Consider the following 20162-nt stretch of genomic DNA (forward strand, 5'->3'; position numbering starts at 1 on the left):
CACTTAAAACAGTGTCAACTGAGGGCATATCTTTGCCAATTTAGTACTACAGCTGCTCATTTTCCTTCACCTGTCTATATTTCACTGAAAGACCTAATGTTTTTTAAACACAGTGCAAGCTCTTTCTTGTCTTTTCATGTATAAATAACAACAAACAGGCAGTGTGTTGTCTGTCTTTTAAAATAACAACCAGTGTTCATGCACCAACAACTTGACTGTAACTGTAAAAGTTTAATTTGGCTCGTCGTTAGAACGACTGGGAAATTCGTCTGGATTTTATGTTCCTGTGATTGCTCTGTGTCTTTGGGTGTTGGTTAGACATTCCCCGAGCACTCCCCTCAGCTGTCACCACTTAACAAGTCCCTGATGGAAGCAAGAACAACAAAACATGGGAAAATGTAAAAAATGCATGACTCCTCCTCCTCCCAACTCCCCCAGCCCCACCTTTCCAGTTTAAGTTACCGAGAGACCAGATACTGGCCCCAGAATTGAAGAATTAAAGCCTTCAGGAGTAAATCCTGTGTGCCTGTAACTTAGGAAACATCTTGTAAATGTGCTGTTAGTTAGAAAACCAACTCGCTCTGGAAAGCCGAGCAGTGGTTATTGTGGGGGGGCGGGGGGCAATATTTACTTCACATTTTTTGTGCAGGTGTCTGCAGACAGTGTGTTTACCTCCTGTCTGCAGAGTGCCAGTAAAGGTAGAGGTCAGTAAGGCCGTCTGTGCTGTTTTGACCCAAAACATGTGAACAAAGAGGCTGTTTATTCTCATATCTAGACATTTCAAAGCTGACATTCACACAGAGAACATAGTTGCATTTGTTAAAATGACTAAATAAAGTAAAAAAAAAAAAAACATCTAAAAGCTAAGATTTGCAAATGGTTTTGTGATGCACAAAAAGCTGCTCACAGCTGAATACAGTGTCTAGTATGTGGTGGCAAAATAGCTCAAGTGTCACAGAAGCACCTCAGAAAAAAAGAAGCTTTTGTGTGTGTGTGTGTGTGTGTGTGTGTGTGTGTGTGTGTGTGTGTGTGTGTGTGTGTGTGTGTGTGCAGTGTTACTGCAGTGTTACTCTGTTGGTTAACTTCCTGTCAGTATAGAACTGTAAAGTATGTTTGAGTGCATCATATGGTAAACAGACTATATATGCTGAAAGTGATTATGACACTTTTTTCTAATCAGATTATTTTGTACCTCAAACATGGTCACAGTCTGTGTGTTTTATAAAAAAATACATTAATGTATTAACTTAAAATATTTACTGTCTCTCTTACAGTCATACTTTGTCACTGACTATGACCCCACAATCGAAGACTCCTACACCAAGCAGTGTGTGATTGACGAAAGGGCGGCCAGGCTTGATAGTAAGTGCACTTTGCAAAACAAAACACAACCAAAGTCAACACACACACATATATATATATATATATATATATATACACACACACACACTGCATTATTTTGGTCCTGGAGAGCTGATTAAAAAAATGTGTTTTTGCTGCAAGTTATTTGGTGTGTGTGTGTTTGTTTGTGCCCGTGCACGTGTTCGTGCTGTGCAGTTCTCGACACGGCTGGACAGGAAGAGTTTGGAGCCATGAGAGAACAATACATGAGGACAGGGGAGGGCTTCCTGCTCGTCTTCTCTGTCACTGACAGAGGGAGGTAAGTGACAGTTTTCATCATGTGCAAACACACACTCATTTGTATGTCTCTTTCTCTCTTTGCACACCTCTGTTTACTCTTCACAACTGCACACTCTGTTTTCCTCCTCCTCCTCCTCCTCCTCCTCCTCAGCATCTGACTCTACTAAAACCATAAATCTTGCATTGACACGCTCACTTGTTGCCGCCTGCGCTTCCGGACCTCGCTGTTGTTCTTGTTGTCATTTTTCTTTTGTTCTCAACACTTCCTCCCTTATCCTGCTCTATTTAATCCACCTATTCACTTACCTTAGCTTTCTATTTAAAGCCTATGTTCTGTTTAAACAATGGCATGCATGGGCAAGTACATGAGGGGTAAATGTTCTTGCTTCTGAACCCTTCAGAACATGGACTTTTTGATTTAAGCATGTTTGTACTAACAACATATATGTGTGTATATACTGACAACACCGTCAGAACCAAACAATCCTTTTAACCTCTTAAACTCCACTTAGTAGTGAGTCAGACTCATGCAGTGAAGCAAAAAACAAGTTTAAACTCACACAATTTTACTCTAAACTGATTTAAATTCAAGTCACCCAAAATACGGAAATGTGACACTTTGAAATAGTCATTTTCATTCCTGGCTGATTTGGTGATACCTGTGGTAGTCATGGTAACAGCAAGGGGATTTAATAAGAAAAAAATACCTTTTTCTTTTCTGCAAATGCAACAGATGTGTGACTGATTTGTTTGTTTGTGCCACTAGCATGTAAGCGGAGGTAACATAAACGAAGCAAAAAGCGTGAGCAGTAAACAGTGAGGCTGCATCTACTAAATTAATCACATGTCGACTGTTACTTGGTGAATCCCTTATGCTTATGTAGGTAACCACAGAAGTTGCATGCCTGGTTGAGGCATGAAAATGTGATTTAATTACATGATTACTGCCAAAACTAGAATAAATTGGGTTTATAAGCTTTTAATGAACTTTTTTTTAAATTAATAAAATATACATACATATATATATATATATATATATATATATATATATATATATATATATATATATATATATATATTAGGTTAAGTCACCTTCTGAACATTTACTTATCTTAAACTGTGTGCTGTTCCTTTTGTAGCCTCCTTTTTGCTGCCCATCCTCTGTCGTCGTGTCCATTCCCATCAGTGCAAAAGCTGCATTCCCTTGTCCCCACCCAGTATCCCCTCCCAATGTTTACGTTGTAAACAGCCTTTCCTTCCTCCATTTATATTAGTCAAGTCTTTCCAGATTTACTATGTGCTCACCACGGCTGGAATGCCGTCCTGGGTTTGTGGTTGCTTTCTGCCTCTCTGCCCCCCCAGACTGACATTTTTATTTGCTATTTGGTTGAAAACGTGCCATCTGTATTATAGTGGGACAGCAGTCAGGGTCAGTGCACAGAGCAGAGGCTTAAATAAACACATTTTATGTCGCTGTAATAGTGTGGCAGAGTTCTTCCTCTTTGCTGCTGACATGTTCATTCCCATGGATCAGCCACTGTGGTGATGACCCCTGACTTCTGTTTGTGTGCATAGTGGTGGTTTAGCTGCAGTGTTTGAAGATAAATGCATGCATCCACACATTAGAAAGCAATCTATGAGAAGAAACTACATAACACCATGTAATGTGATTTACAGCTTTGAAGAAATCTACAAATTCCAAAGACAGATTCTCCGAGTCAAAGACAGAGATGAATTCCCAATGATCCTCGTAGGAAACAAAGCAGATCTGGAACTACAGAGACAAGTAAGTCCCACAAATTACAGAAATCTAAAACCACTGACTAACAAACATTCACATAACTTTATCACTTAAGGAGATAATATCAACCGGTCTTTAGGGATTTTCATTTGCATTCTGTGAAGTAGAAGTGCTGCAGCTAGCAGCTCAGATACAACAGGATGTGAATGAAAGACTAAAAGAAGGCAGGAGACACAGTGGTGTTGAGAGAAGAGGACTGATTAAGAGGGGAGTGTGATGAAACGATGAATTTTCTGGCTGTTGGTATGCAGTCACTCTCTGTTTCTTTCAGTGAACCCACAGCACCCCCTAGTGGTGAAGCTAAGTCTTGCAGACTTGCACTTTTTATGTAGAAGCTGCTGGCATCACACTGATCAAGATTAAACATAATGAAAGTGCACATGGCAAACAATAAACAAGGCAATTACTTAAGCTTCCAGTGTTTCTTATCCTTTGTTACCTTGCATAAAAAAAGCTTTGGATGTGTTTAATTTTTGCATTTTCTGTACCAAATAATATGCACAGCTCCTACAGTGCTCTAAATAATTAAAACGTTTTTAAAAAAAGCTCACTTATGTCATTTACAAGGTTCAGAAAAATGCAGACAAACCTTAAATTTTTATGTTTAACATTCAATATGACACACAAGTCAAGTTAACAATGTGACTGCAAAAATTACATTAAAACCCAAAATAATACAACTTTTAAAATGATTCTGTTTTATTTATACATTGTTCGTTTCTTGAAGCTACAGACAATGATTTTACTTGTGCTTAACCCCAGTTGACCTTTGTTATTCTTTTCTTCCTATTGTTTCAGGTAACTCATGAAGAGGGCCAGCAGCTGGCCAGACAATTAAAGGTCACATATATGGAGGCTTCAGCCAAAATCCGAATGAACGTAGACCAGGCTTTCCACGAGCTGGTTAGAGTAATCAGGTAAGTGCTCTTTAAAGACAGCATTGAACATGTTCAGTATTTCCGATTGTCGGCTACGATCCGTTTCGGAGCGGATTATTGGGACAAATCTGCTCATAAGATTAAGGCCTGGTACACACATGAGGACTTTTTAGCTGTTTTTGTCACAATTTTGCCTCTTCCCGACCACGGACGGCAAACGCCCGATTATCCTGACTCTTATAAGATTTTTCTGTACCATGATCATTTGGTCTGAGGTGTGTTAGGAGCAGATTTGACAAATGGACAACATACACGTCTCACTTCAGAGACAGACACCGGACACTGAAGTCAAAGGCATTGCGTCATTCCAACACGACACAGCAGTGTCGGTACAAAAAAAGTGTTAGTTACAAAAAGAGAAAAGAAAGAAAAGGGTAATTTCTTGCATTGTTTATTGGAATTCTGGTTCTTTTGTTTCATTTTGCTAGTGTAGCTTGTGACGGTAGGTTCAGAGTCGTTTAACTTCTTGTGTCTGATCTCATGAATGATTGTCGCTATAATATCACACTGGCCCACCGTCCAGCGTTAAAGCGTCACTTTATCTAAGCCATGTTGACTTTGTGCAAATATTTTGTTGTTGTACATTTTAACTGATTTTATAACTCCACTAACTAGTAAACAACTTTCACCAGATATCACTTTCACCAAACTGTACAACACCATACAGCGGTGCTGCACTGTGCATGTCCATGACTGTGCATGAAGTCCTAATTTAAGGGATCTGAGGCTCTTTTTGGATATATCTAGCAATCCATAGTCTTCTGTCCTGTATCATGTTTTGCATTGAGTTCCTGTTTGTGTAGATGCCTCTTACCTGGACCATTGTCCTCAAAGGTAACACTGCAGTAGAAGCAGTGGGTCAGTGGCGCTCACTGTTGTTGAAAAATTATTTCAAAAGCCTGTGACTAAGTAAGCCAGACTTACCTTTAGAGGTTTGAATTAAAAAAGATAGACTGATCTATAGTGTGAAGAGTGCACAGCCTTATTCTTCCAGTTGCACCATTTTTAAGTGGTTAATAATCACTGATATAAAAACTGCAATATTCATTAAGCAGCATTCCTAATTAACAAAGTAGGTGGCCATGAAATATGCCAATTTTATGGAAATTGCTTCCAAAATAGCCCACAGCCGGAAAGGAAAGGAAAGCTGGATTTAGGGAAATCTCCACTTTGTGAGTAAATTTGAACTGAGCAATTTATGTGTTCAGAAGAGACCAAAGGCCATAATGCCAGATCTGTAATGAAGTGAAAGGATAGATGTCCTCTTTCCATTTTGTCCTAATATTTCTGTTATCTCCTGTTTTCCAGGAAATTCCAAGAACAGGAATGTCCACCATCACCAGAACCTACAAGAAAAGAAAAAGACAAGAGCGGCTGCCATTGTGTGATCGTCTGAGTCTGCCTTATCACTGTAACTCATGCAGCTACTCTCCCATCCCCTCCTCACCCACTCTGCCTGACATCACATCCCAAGTGGATGACTGACCGCTGCCTTCTCCACATGCATGACTTCAGACAGCCTTTTCTGAGATACTTTGACCAGGAACTGCTGTTCCCAGGACATCGCTACGGACAACTGACAATGCCAAATTTTAACACCACTCTACCTTCAGCCATTATCTAATTCACATGAGAGAGTCCCAACACTAAACATTGCCTTCTAAATCAGCCTGACAAATTAATGTTTTGTATTCTGAAGGACTTCTCTTGCCTTGTAGTGACATTTGTACTTGCTACCGAGATTGAATGAAATCTATATATCCAGAATGTTAATGAATTTCTTTAGTTTCTGGTGTCTGGCCAGAGCGGAGAGATTATCTTATGAAGCTTTGTGTATGTTGTGCCATATCCACCTTTACTCCCATGTGCTAATCTGCTACTGTACATATGTGACATTTGTTGTGATTTTCAAAGTGTATTTCTAATGACCTATTAAATCACCACAGTGCAGTGTGTGAGGTTGAGTTTGGTTTTACATATATGAAACTGAATATGTATGTATATAAATATAATGCCTAGACAGCCCTTAATGCTCTAATGATACACCTTTCTGGCGTCCTGCAGTGGACTCTTGACTTCTTCTGTGGATCATGCTTTTGTTTTTAAATTGCCAAATATGGAGTGTCTACTGTATTTGATTTTTTTAAGTCTTATAGATTGAATGATTGTTATCATGCACCATCTTCTCAGTTGAGTAGCAAGCTTGCCTGAATTTTTTTCCTTGAAGGAGAAGGTCCAATCAACGTTGGACATGGTATGTTTCTTTAGATCTCTTAGAAGCAGTAGAGACAACATTTTTGGTAGCACGTCGTGTAGCCTTGAAATGAACATGATTTCAGACAGAAACACTGAACACTGTATGCTCTTTATTCAGCTTTTGATGAGTAATGTTAACAAATATATTTGTTGCAAATTAAGAAGCTTTCAGAGCTCAGTTGAGTTCAGATCATTCCAATGTAACACATTGGTTTAGTCTCTGAATTAGATCAAGTAACTGTTTCACCATTCCAGTAACACAGTGGCAAATGTATTTGTCTTGTGTCCTTGAGTTATTCTGTAACACATTTTTTTTTGTCCCCAACTGCTGGTTGGAAAAACCAGGACAAGCAGAAGTATTGAAATGAACATCATAAGCCTGTTTCCAGTGGTACATGAACTCACCTAACCTGCCACGTATGGAGCTCTCATCACCGCAGACACAAAATAATGTTCCGCCTTCCCTTTTCACTTGTGTACTTCTGTTCAGGCTCTATAATGAAGTACAGCAGTTTTGTTTAGCATATCATCATCTTGTAATATAAACAAAATCAGATGATGGGATTAATGGACTTGATTAAATGTTTCTACTCTACTTTTATACATTATTTTCTTATCAAACTAGTTGACGTATTTTTATATGTTTATAAGTGAGTACATGTCCACAGCACAGCTGTGTATATATATGAAGAAGAATATTTAATTCTCTATTATTTTCAACCGTAAATGACTGTTGGCCCCAAATTTTGCTAAATTGGATTCTTCACCCATATGTGACCAAGATTTTTTATTTTTATTTTTTATTCTTATTCTGCCTTCAAAATGGAGAATATATCTATCTTGCGGTGTTAACCACCAACTTAATAGTGTAAAAAAAAAAGCCAGGTCAAGTAGGAGAGGGTTTAAAAATGATTGTGGTCTCTATGTTGGAGCTTTACATCACATAAATGAATAATTACACACTTCCCATCTTATTGCAAATCCTAGTGTAAACCCAGATCATACTGGTTTCTTTTTTTTCCACATCAGTGTCTTTTGCCCTGTGTCTAGCTTTTGGTGCTAAAATAAAATCTGTCACTGAGCCGGGTTGGTTAGAGAATCATTCTTTTCCTCAGCTTTTTTGTGATTGACAGAATTCAAGAAGTTTACACAGCGTCCTATCATTATTTAAAATGCCAATCTAACAAGTAGCATAAAATGCACAAAAAGAACTTGAGGTTTTACTGAATTCCTTACATTTGTGATATAAACGTAACACAAAAAGTACGGCTATTTGTGTTTGGTTGATTATTTCTCTACTTTAATAATGCCAACTGGTGTATTGTATATACATTGTTGGAAGGTCTAATTTCTCACCTTTATGCAACACAGCTAAATGTGTGGCTAGTGCCCAAAAAATTGTGCCAAATCCCCTGCAATATTATCATGTTAGTGTTCACCCTTGTTTTGAGTTGCTTGGTAGATTGAATGATTCCACTCTCACTAAATATTAAGGGGACACACGCACACACACACACACACACACACACACACACACACACACACACACACACACACACACACACACACACACAAACAAACACATATTGGCCATTTTTACACTTAAAAAATGTAAACGTCGCATTCTATCAACATACTTTCTTTCCTAGTGTAGTCTTGAACGGATCCCAACTAATAACATCTGCTAATAAACTGGTTTGACCAACAAGTTAAACATTATTAACTTCTTAATATATTACAAAGACTAAATGGACAATCAGAGAACATAGAGAAAAACAGTAAATTGTGTTCCAACATAGACCGCTTCAAAGCTTCTTGCTATAGTTTTTAATTTGTTTTGTTTCACACTTGAAAAGATTCACATATAATATATTTCAAAATCAACCTAATTTTTTCCTTATTTCATTTTTCAATTATGTTTGTGGAGAGTTTGTATCTTTATAGTGCAATCTAAGAACATATGCTTACAAAAAAAAAAAAAAAAAAAAGCTAGGAAAACTATTGGTGCAGATGCATACAAAATTAGTTTCATTTCAAGTCATATTTCAAGTTTGTTCTGTTGAACACGTGATTTGGCTAAAAGTAGTTGCTTGTGCAACTAGTAGCTATGTTTACATGGAGTACATTTAATCTAAGGTCCAATCAGAATAAAAATGCGTTGTGTAAACATGTCAGCTGGAATCTCTGATCAGATTGATCTCAGTCGGATAGATGAAATATTTATTTATGTATATGTAGCTAGTGATTAAAGCCATAAAGTGCAGAATCATTATAAGTAAACAATTGTTGATGAAAAAATATCATTGGCTTTTTGCTTTTTTACAAAGTTGTGTTCATTTTTACATTAAACGGGCACTTTGGTAGAATAATCAGTAAATTAAATACAATTAAATGTGAATGTGTCAGCATCATATTTTATACTGCCCTCTCCCCGCTTCCCCTTAAAAAAAAAAAAAAAAAAAAAAAGGTACACGTGCCACCCTTTTCATGTCTGAGCTGAGCTCCTGCCTAGGCTCCCACGTCAAATTTCCTCTAGAACCATACAATTAAATTATTAAATCATGTATACAGTATAGTAACATAATTGTGTTATATCTTTTTGGTAAATTTCCCTGACCTGCTAAAGAACAAATAATTTTAAATAGCTACCCTTTTCATTGGGACTCTATTGTTTAGACTATTCAATCATGATCACGTCTATCTGAGGTTTGTCACCCACAGCAGGACACAGTCAGTTAGCATAACTGACCAGCAGCGAGTCCCAGCCAATTAATTTTCTAACGGCTGCTGCGCGTGTACCGTGAGCTGACAGCTCGCGCTCCCCTCTCTATAGTGGTATAGTCCACAGTGGAGCTTCTGGCTGTGCTCAGCCTCCCTGCTCACTCACTCAAAGGCGCTTCCAGTAGTTCGTGTTTTGCAATACTAAGGAAAGAGCATTTGCGCCTATAGATTTCCCACCCGTCGTCTCGTTGTCCAGTTCTTTCCGTCCACTTCGTCAGGGTGGGGGCATGGAGGGAGTCAGCAGCAACAGGAGCATGTCGTACAGCAGATGGAGTTATGACAGGTAAGCCATATTTCCCATTATGACAAGTATAGGATGCGTTTAAATTCACTATCTTGTCTGTTGCGTTTCGGTGGTATTGTGAAGGAAGGCCGATGTTGTAAAGGTTGAGGCTATTTCTTGGTGGGAAGCCCACCTCTCCTCCCATGTGTAAATTAGTTGGCAGCGGATTTGAAAATGAGAAATTGTCAGCATCATCTTGTATTTACTGGCAGATGAACGGGATGCTGGCTTCACTGTTTGTTATTGGTGAGTTCACAGCTGACCATTATCACACCATGAACACAACATTCCTGTGGTAACAGTGTTTCTATCTATCTATCTATCTATCTATCTATCTATCTATCTATCTATCTATCTATCTATCTATCTATCTATTATATTGATGTTGATGTAAAGATTCATCCACTATATAGACTATATAGAGAAATTCAGTGCTTCAGTTAAAAACCTGGGCAAATTTGGCAGGAAGTTGGTAGACGGTCTCAGAATAGGCGACTACACTCCACATTCTGTTGCCAAATCACAACATAGAGAATAAATAATAAAGCCAGCCTGTGAAGCATTGGTGGTCTTCAGTTTGACAATAGCTGCATTTTTCAAAGGAAGTAAAACTAAAAATGTTTCATGAATGAGAAATGTGATTGTTGTCCTAATCACGTTCGTCATAAGTTTGAATGAGCCAGTTGCTGAACTGATGTGGCAGTTTGTGGAAGCAGTTCAAGTGAAAAGATGAACTGCTTTGAGTTTATCCCCAAGCACAGTATTTTTTTTTAGAAATACTGACAATATACTGTTTTTCATTGATCAATCAGTTCCTTTTAGGTCATACTGAGCCATTAATTTGGATTGCAGTGGATGCTTGAAGGTGCTGTTGGTGAATCATTGATTGCTAGAGGCTCAGTTGATGAGATTGTACTCTGACAGCATATGTTGTCTCAGACAGTATAATTGGTATTCTGAATCTGTGTGGACGCCCCAAGAGACTGTTGCCAGAGCCGGTGGTCTCTAAAGATTTCTTACAGTACTTTGAAATAATCTTTACTGTGTGCAGCATTTTAGACTGTAATAGGCACAGAAGTTTGTGGAGTAAACAGAAATATAATTTGTAGTAATGCTGACTGATTTTTTTTAGAAGAAGTATTTTAATTCACATTTTCTGCTACTACATTTTATAACAAGACAGTTTATTTTATCTGTTTACTAAAATTTATTCCATCTGTCTAATTTCTAAACCCACTTCTCATCCTGTTGAGAGGCAGAGTACATCCTGGACCAGCAGTCCATCTCAGGGTCAACACAGGGACAAATGAAACAGCCAATCATTCATGCTCACACTCAAGGGGTAATTTAAAGATCTTTTATCCTTGAATAAATAGTTTTGGACTGTGGGGGAAGGTGCAGTCAAACATATTCTAACTACAGTTATACACTCTGTTTAATTTGTGGGAATTTGAGTGCAAAATTTAGGAATGTACAGCTACTGAACATTTTTTAGAAGCTCAAATACAATTATACAGATAAGTATTTCAAAGATAAAAGGTTTATTTTTTAAAATAATTATAGAAGAAACCTTTGCAGTTAATGATTGCCTTAAGTCTAGAAGCCATCACCAATAAGGGCTTTCTTCCTTGATGATGCTTTGCTAGGCTTTTATTAGAAGCTGTCTTAAGCTCATCTGAAATAAAGTCAACCCTAAAGAAGGACATTAATAAATCATATTCAAATGTTTACAAATGCCTGTTTTTTTTTGTTTTTTTTTGCATGGTCAAGTTTTAAATGGCATTTGTGGGTGAAGTAATGTACTATGTTCACCAAAAATGGTTTTGAGAAGGTTTCTTGAACCCATCCAGTAATTTCCACTGAAGATTCATGACTAGCTTTAATGTAGAACTGCCCGAGTGACCATAATTTTATGTGCTGTAGGTGATTAAATCTCCAAATTTTTGCAATTTCACATTCAGAGTTTTGTCACACCTCACAAAAACCCTGACCGTCTATACCTCTAAAGACTAAGCCTCTCTGGAATCCTGTTTTCAAGCCCAATCACCTGTTGCAAACTCACCTGTTGTTGAGATATTGCATTCGGGTTCATTTATATTTATTTTATTTTTAGATGAAGACACTAATGTGTAATGAAGCATTGAGGCATGTCTAACATTTTAACTAGATATGCAAATAATAATGCACCATAAAAAAGCTTGTTCATCTTTTAAGACTCCTCCACAGGATGTAGGTGTGTGGCTGTCGTGTCGATGGGTTTTTGGTGGCATTGTAATTCATGGTGGAGCATGTTCGTTCTTTGAACAACAGTATGTACAATCACACTGTGTCCTGGCACCTACGGTACTCAGCAAACACTAGTTCCAAGAGATGGAGGGGCAAGGTGGCCTGACAAGATATAATTAAGAGCCTGCAGATCTTGATTTGTCATGGTTTTAACTGGAGAAAAAGGTTAGCTTTAATTTCCTTGTGTACTTTGTGTTCCAGCTGTGAAACACAGGTTAATCAGGTGTAGAAAACATGGGTAGAGGTTGACATTATAGTATGTTTTTCATAGATTTTGGATTTTTCATTATAGGATTTGATGATAAATACCTGAATAATTAAAATCATTTTAAATAATTAAAACATTTAAATGATCTCTATTAATCCATCTGCATCCCCACTAGCCTTGCAGTGTTGCATGGGTTAAATTGTCTTTATTTAGATAATTGGCCACATCTGTGAAGATGTGAATAATAAAGCATGTTGGAGATGTACCCTAACATAAGTTATTTGTGTTAAATCCTTTGGATTATTGTTTCTCAGATATGGTCCTCGGTGGCTACTGCCCTATTGGTTTCACATTTTTCCCTGCTCCAACATATTTGATTCCAATTAAATGGATCTCAGTAACTTGTCCTGCGGTCCTCTGTAAGCTGATTACTGACCATTAATTTAAACTGGATGAGTTGCAGCATAGAAACATTGATCTAGTTTTTCTATTTATTTATTTTCAACTTTAACCACTATTTTTAACTTTTTTTTTTAAAATAATAAAACCCATTTTTATCAACTTTCATTGCAAACCGTTTCATTCTGCTTTATCCATCTGTGCACACTGAGCTGCAATTTTGACCTGAGGACAGGGGAACAATGATGAGGACCATGCTGCAAATGTAACTTCTACTCTCACCTTCAGACCGCTGAACCATATGTAAAATATCAATCCATTTTTACAGGCTTTGGCAGTGCATTTGTGGTGATTGAAGCTCAAGAAAAGGGAATATTTCTGACCACCTAGACTAAAAGGCACAGGACTACTCAGTTTTGGATTACTTATTTTTAGTGAGGCTTTTTGTTTTCATTACTTAAGATAAAAAGGATAAAATATTTACTTGTCACCAGTAGAAAGGTCCTCTAGATCATATCAAGCCGATCTACATGTCTGACCCTGGGGCTCCACATATCAGTAATGTCGGTGGATATATTCACTCGGCATTGGTGATGCACGGATTGTTCAGTTAGGTATGCTGATGCACTGTCAAAAAAACAACAACAACAAAAAAAAAAACAAACAAAAAACCCCCAAAAAACAAAGTATATTCAACTAACTAAGCCTCATCAAATAATGTCTGTCTCTTTGTATAACAAAATTACAAAATGTTTTTATAATTAATTAATAATACTAAATAACCAAAGTGTTTAGAGCCTAAAGCATGAACTTAGACATTTCCAATGAGCCCACTGACTGGTTTGAATCAGTTTTCTGTTTGCTCTTTGGTGCAAAGAAAATTTAAAACAGCCAGTATTGCAGCTGACAGAATAAGACTAAAATGTTCTCATATATCTCATAAATACATCTTTATTCAGCACATTAATTTAATAAAATGCACACCAATGATCAGGAATCATTACATCTATTTGTGTTTTAATGAATCAGCAGCAATATTGATCAGTTCATTGTTTGCAGTCATCATTCTTTTTCCTTTCTTTCATTTTTTTCCTGCTTTGGTAGTAGCAGCTGTGTTAGTTTTCAGCCGTGAAGGAACAGAGTGTGATTTGTCATTAAGCCCAAATGTTTTACGTGAAATGTTCATGTCTCAAAGTACTGACTAATGGACTCTCCTCTATTCCTTTTTTAGTAAAAACAGCTTTTACTCTTTATTGTCTAACTATGTTTCAGTTCATGGTAGAGGGTTGATATCAAGGTACAGAGTTGTGGCTGAGCTTCTTTTGGATTTCCCCACTCTCAAAATCAAAGGTTTGATTATGACCTGCCTTGGTTCAGCATTGAGCCTGTCCTAGTGGCTTTGCATTGGTCTCAGACTTCTAAGGCAAGGCTCACCAGAGCAGCTGTACTTACATGTCCATTCCACCTTCTGCAAAAGCCTGTCCAGTGTCCACATATCTGATAGATTTTGAAGAATTAGGCTCCTTTGTTTACTACAAAGATTCTTTAGTATATTTATCAAAAGTGTAGCCAGGCTATGAGGGGGCCTAGCAACATTAGTTGTTTGTTGTTTTAATCTGTGGTGCATGTGTAATGTATCTAATGGTGTGTGAATGTGCATGTTTGTGTGTTTTTAATCTAAACTGTTAACTGAGAAATGAGTCATTTAGATGGCTGAGAGAAAATAACATATTACATAAATATAATACAGTCAAGTTAAATGAATACAGTCTACTGATGACATGGTACTAATACCATGTCAGATTAAATTTCTGTTTCTCATCCCACATTCTCCCCTTCTCTCTCCCCAACCAACAATTGTTTTTGCATCTTAAGAAGATTATGGAACATTTCACCATTGCAAAGTTTGGCTGGACAAAAATCAGTTTTTTTCTTTTTTGATGAGGAAACCCTTTATCCCTCATTTGCCAGAACTCACCAGTTCATAGTGTAGTCACTGTCCACCTGTTTCTCTAGTAACCACAGACAGAGAGAAGTAGGGTGCCAGAGAGAAGCTTTTGTAATGCCACACCAAGTAACAGCAAAGAGATTTATGGTCACATACTAAAAGACAGAAAGGGCTAGACATTCACACTAAAATTCTAAATATTACCCTTACAGTATTCCATGATATTACACTAGAATTGTGTGGAAGCCTGAATGTCTTCACACAATCATATCTAGCTAACAATAATGAAGGATGACTTGGTGACTGAATGAAAGTTTTCCTCCCTACTTCACACATGGAGAAGTCAGTTGTCAAAGCAACATTGAAATCTTTTGAAGGAGTGATGCTGCAGTGTAAAAATGCTTTTAAACAGTCTACTCTTTAATACTACTCATTTAAAAGAAGGTAAACAAATGTAAATGATGCAGAATTTGTGAAATAAGGTTTTTCCACATGTTTAGTACATAGTAGTTTTACAATCCAGGACAAAAAATGTGAGATGATCACATTTTGGTAGGCATTTTTTTTGTGTTGGGAACAGCTGCATGCCATAGTGAGCGCTACCGTATGTAGGCCCTGTCGGTGTTTAGTTTTTAAACCAAACCATGTACATCAATTTGAACCCTAGCTATGTACTTTCTTCTTAGCATAACCATGAGCGAGTGGTAAGAAAGTAGAAGAAATAGCTGCAGGAGAGGAAAAATATAATAGCTGTGGAAAAGACTGTGCACTTAGAAGTTTAAAACTGCTACCCCAGGTAAAAGGCCAAGGGGTAATAATGACATTATATTAATTTATCAGGCACTTTTAGTCAAAGTGACGTTAATGTAAGGAACACATTTGGATGTGTGAGGTTCGAGATTTTTCCCAAAGTGATTGTAGCCCCATCACTTTGATGCCTTTGGTGTCTTATTAAAACCAGAGAGGTTGTTGGTTCTCCTTCACATCAAAGTGGATTAGTGTTGAAATGCCCTTTGAGCAGCAGGTGTGCTTTTGGAACAGGAATCTGGGGCAGCATAGCAATCCAGCTGTGCCCGATAAGATAGGTGCTCCAAGAAATAAACTGCAAAATGTGACAGCTAATAATGTAGTACACCACTCTTTATGAGAGTTTTGCTTTGTGTCTTTAAAGAACCAGTGTAGCTTGACTGGTCAAGCTACACTTGGCATTATAAAATATCATTTGGAACAGAATTGCAGGTAACTATTGATTATCTGTAACTGTGATGCTTCACCAGTAGTTGGATTGTACTGTTTTCCTACTCAGACACTTGTTTTTCAAAATATTTGTCCTGGAAAATTAATTTGATTATTGTCTTCTTGTAGTTGGAATATAATGTTCACTCATTTACTACTTGTATGGGAAATAGGTTAGTGTCACAGACATGTACAAGTGTAAGTCATGCCTTTTTTTTTTATCATAGTCCTTTTAAATATTTATTGTTATTTGTGTGTTTGTGACTGATTGTTTTTACTGCTGACTGTACAACAAATTACCCTTATGGGATAATAAAGATTCCTTGAACCTTGAACCTCCACATTGATATCGAACCCCAAATTGCTCCTGATGGGTTGTGGTTAGCGCCTTGCATGGCAGCTTCCAACATCAGTGTGTGTGAATGGGTGAATGTGATGTATAATGTAAAGGGCTTTGGGTATCATTCCAGGTACAGTAAAGCGCTATATATAAATACAGACCATTTACCATTCAGAAAGGGCTACACAATTCTAAAAAAAAATGTGAATCATGATTTTTTTTTTTTGCTTAGAATTGAGATCATGATTTTCTGGCACGATTTTGTCACAAATTGTATTTTTGGCGTTGAACTTTAACAAAAATAAAATAAAATAAAATTAAAGGTCTTTCAGCTAGAGCAGTGGTGTCAAATTCAAATACACAGTGGGCCAAAAAGAAAAAACTGGAACAAGTTGAGGTCTGGACTTGTTCAATGTTTATTGACCTTATTGCACACACTGAACCTGGAACTAACAGAGCCCATTAATTTTTGAATATAAAACAGCATTATTCATTAAATAAATAAATGTAAAAATCTGTTGCATTTATTTCTTATGGCTCTATATGCATTTTTTTCCAGTGTAATTTCAATTATTAACATTTTCTACAGGAAAACAGCCAAAAATAATTTCCTCGTTTGAGAAAATCAAATACCCTGTTATAGCAAGAGAAAGAATGCAAAAAATTAAACTGCAGTGAACGTTAGCTAGATTCACAGTGCAGGACATAATGCTCAATTCCGATTTTTTTGTGAAATCCGATTTTTTTGAGAGTCCGTTCACATTTCCAATTAAATGTGACCTGTATGTGATCTACTGTATGAACCTTATGCGCACCAAAAGTGTCCCGCCTGCGTAGAAGACACAACGACGTGACAGTGAGTGTGTGTGTGATGTCTTTGTGTTTGCGGAAGTAAACATGGATGGTAACAGTGGAGCATATGTTGCAATTTTAAAGTTATTGTCCAGCCGTAGCCAGCACATTTTCAATGGCATCGTTTTAAGGAGGCAATTACAAAGGAGGAGAGCCAGATTTTTGGCCATGGCATTCAGTGGAGCAGTGGCAGCATCGTCTGTACAGAGAAACACGTGGTATGGAATCGCAGCCAGGAGTGGTGGGAGAGTGATGTGAGCGCCTTTACAGATAAGAGTTTATAAACAATGTCGTGTATGACATGTAGGTCGGATTCAGTGGTGTAGTCTAGTTCATTCTAGTGGGTATACTCTGATCCTGTAACTGTAGTGTCCCCCGAATCAACGGTGGAAACAGCACAAATAGCAGCACGCTTACTGAAACACTGAAACTGTGATTTCATTTGTTTTCTTTTCATGTTTTTTTTTCTCTGCGTTCCCTCTCCATTAACAACTTGTACAGCCAAAAAATTCTTCTTCTTCTTTTTCTGCTGCTGCAATTTCTCCTTCTTCTTCCTCTCATCTGCTCGCTACTCTTTAATTCGCGGTTGTCTAACAACAAGCCACCAGCTGAAAGGAACACAGGTCAGAATCAGGACAGATGGCCAAGCCAAACAAAGAACTTACAACTTGCTGCTTTTTCTCTGCGTCGGCTCAACGTCACATTTGACGGAATTCCTCATGGTCTAAACGGGCCGGCTTCATGGCTAATTTATAACCGGGAAAGTGAAAGTAATGTCATGAAACCATCTTGATACATGTCTTTGCTCATTTTTTAGTTGTTATACGGAGACTTTTCTAGTGGGCTGAGACTTTTCTAGTATACAGCGTATACCTGCGAATCATGTAGACTACACCACTGGTTGGATTAATGTGATATGGCCGTTCAGACTGAAGTCGCATGGCAAAAGATCAGATACGTATTGTATTTGGGACCACATATCCAAGTGGCCCGGGTCGCATTTGAAAAAATTGGATCTGCATCGTTCAGACTGTTATGAAAAGATCAGATACAGGCCGCATAGGGGCAAAAAAATCGGATTTGGGTCACTTCAGCCTGCTGTGTGAACCTAGCCTTTGTTTCTTGCTTTGTATGGCTTCATCATGCTATACTTTGTGGTGACTTTTAATGTGATTGTAGAGATTTGTGGTGTTGCCTTGCGGTGCTGCATCCAGGGCAAAACACACTCTACTATGCAACTTTGTTTGTCATCATTTGGCTTAAATCCCAAATACTTCCACACCACTGCAGAATGCGAACATTTTCTGGAGACAAGTTCGGTTAAAGTGAGGGGGTGACTGTCGCCACTACCAATTGGTTTTTGTCGCTATGTATTTAAACCTCCTTACTGCACACTTTCCTCCGCTTTAACTCTCGCTCACGCTTTCCAAACACTCAACTGCAGGCGGGCTTACTCCACTGAATCATGTGTTGTAATGGCGCTTTACCACTGGTTGAGGAAGGAGGCAATGGCAGTGCTGCATTTGGGGACGCTTGAAAAAATCCAGGATGAAATTGTGATGCAGCTCGTGATATAAATGCTTTAGAATCGCTGTGTGTAGAAATTAGATCACGTGTATATGTGAATTGAGATTGAGATCATTTAACGATTTATCATGCAGGCATACATTAAGATATCTTTTTCTCTTAGAATCAGTGCTATCACCCAAAATATAGCTACTTCCAGAAAGCCTGCAGTACAGGTTGTGGTGGCGGTCTGTCAGTCATTTACCAGAGAGAACTGGAGCTATCACTGCAGTCACTGCCTATACTCTCATCTTTTGAATATCTTGCAAAAGTAAGCCACCTTTCCCCTTGTTGTTCCTTCTCATTTACCGACCACCAAAACCTAGCTCATCTTTCATCCATGAGATGTCAAATCTTCTAACAACTTTCTGCATGTCCCCTGCCGATATGATCATCTTAGGTCATATGAGCATCCATATTGATACCCCCTCCTGCTGCTTTGCTACTGAATTTCTTTAATTATTGGACTGCTTTAGTTTAAAGCAATTTGTTGATGTCCCCACATACACCAGAGGGCACACCTTAAGCCGGATTTTTGCTCGCGCAGCATCTGAGTGTGGTCGTTTACGGCTTAGGTGACACTTTTGAGTTTGCTTTCGCACTCGAGTGTAGGGGGTACATGTAGTTTTGGTGTTGTGTTGCAGTTTCTCCTCCTAATCTGAAGATGGCAGCAGGGGTGGTATCGGCCGGTAAACTCACCAGGTCGGAGTTCTTTTGATGGTTCATTTCAGTTCGAGAGGTATTTTCTGTTTTAAAACAACAATGCCGTCCAGTATGGTGCAGTTTCTTTATTAGCTTGTGGAAGATAACGAAGAAATAATTCGATCAGCCTCTCATCAACTTGATCCACTGATTATTGTTTTTAAAAACGGTGGTTACCACATAAATTTAGCGAATAGAGCCATATATCCGGCAACATGTGATCCCAAACTGACCAATCACAAGGGAGTACCTCCGCGTAACTGTCTGCGAAGCAGTGGTGCACGTCAGGTCTGGAAGAGGTGCGCGTCGAGCCTCTGCAGAGCTACACTGAGCCTACAGTGGTTATGCAGATGCAAACGCGAGCAACCATACATCTGCCTTTAGACCTAGTCATTGCAAATTCTGCACTTGTATTCAATCTGCTATGACCTAGGTGTCTCTGACCACAAGGTGATTCCTATGGAACTACAATCACCATCCAGTCTCTCCTAACCAAAACATATCTGTTTAGAAACCTCAAAAACATCAACTCAGAGCACTTGGCAGCAGACTTTCAGAACCTTTCCACAAATTTTTCAACAGCTGATGAAGCAGAAGACATAACAGCCATCTGAGTAGCCTCTTGGCTCACCATGCTCCTCTTAAGACCCTAACTGTCACTTTCTCAGGCTCAGCACCCCGGTTCACAGATGGGCTTTGGAAGATGAAGGCAGCAGGGCGGGTCCTTGAGCAGTGCCACAAAACCTCTGGTCTCACCGTCCATAAACCATTCCACCAGAAGCCCCAACAAAAATATCCAAAGTCTCGTAGAGAGGCAAGGTCGCAGTTGTACTCCTATGCCATCAGAAACAGTCCAGGAAATTCAAAACACCTTCACTGAGCTGTCAACCATTTTCTCAAACCACAATCCCCCCCACTTACTGGC

At 38.3% G+C, this 20162-nt stretch overlaps 2 protein-coding genes across 2 annotated transcripts in view; both read left to right on the top strand.

Moving 5' to 3' along the window:
* The window catches only part of rras2 (RAS related 2), a 31356-nt gene extending 23639 nt beyond the window's left edge, over positions 1–7717 (top strand). The window contains exons 2-6 of the mRNA XM_041980575.1: positions 1275–1362; positions 1558–1660; positions 3319–3427; positions 4241–4359; positions 5689–7717. Of these exons, the coding sequence (XP_041836509.1) occupies positions 1275–1362; positions 1558–1660; positions 3319–3427; positions 4241–4359; positions 5689–5776 (507 nt within the window). The 3' untranslated portion in view covers positions 5777–7717. The remainder of the gene's footprint in view (positions 1–1274; positions 1363–1557; positions 1661–3318; positions 3428–4240; positions 4360–5688) is intronic.
* A 1758-nt stretch (positions 7718–9475) lies between these two features.
* Positions 9476–20162, top strand: part of tub (TUB bipartite transcription factor) — a 59679-nt gene continuing 48992 nt past the window's right edge. The window contains exon 1 of the mRNA XM_041993085.1: positions 9476–9700. Coding sequence (XP_041849019.1) covers positions 9645–9700 — 56 coding nt within the window. The 5' untranslated portion in view covers positions 9476–9644. The remainder of the gene's footprint in view (positions 9701–20162) is intronic.

Source organism: Melanotaenia boesemani, chromosome 1 (genome assembly GCF_017639745.1).
Source record: "Melanotaenia boesemani isolate fMelBoe1 chromosome 1, fMelBoe1.pri, whole genome shotgun sequence".
NCBI classification, from domain to species: domain Eukaryota; kingdom Metazoa; phylum Chordata; class Actinopteri; order Atheriniformes; family Melanotaeniidae; genus Melanotaenia; species Melanotaenia boesemani.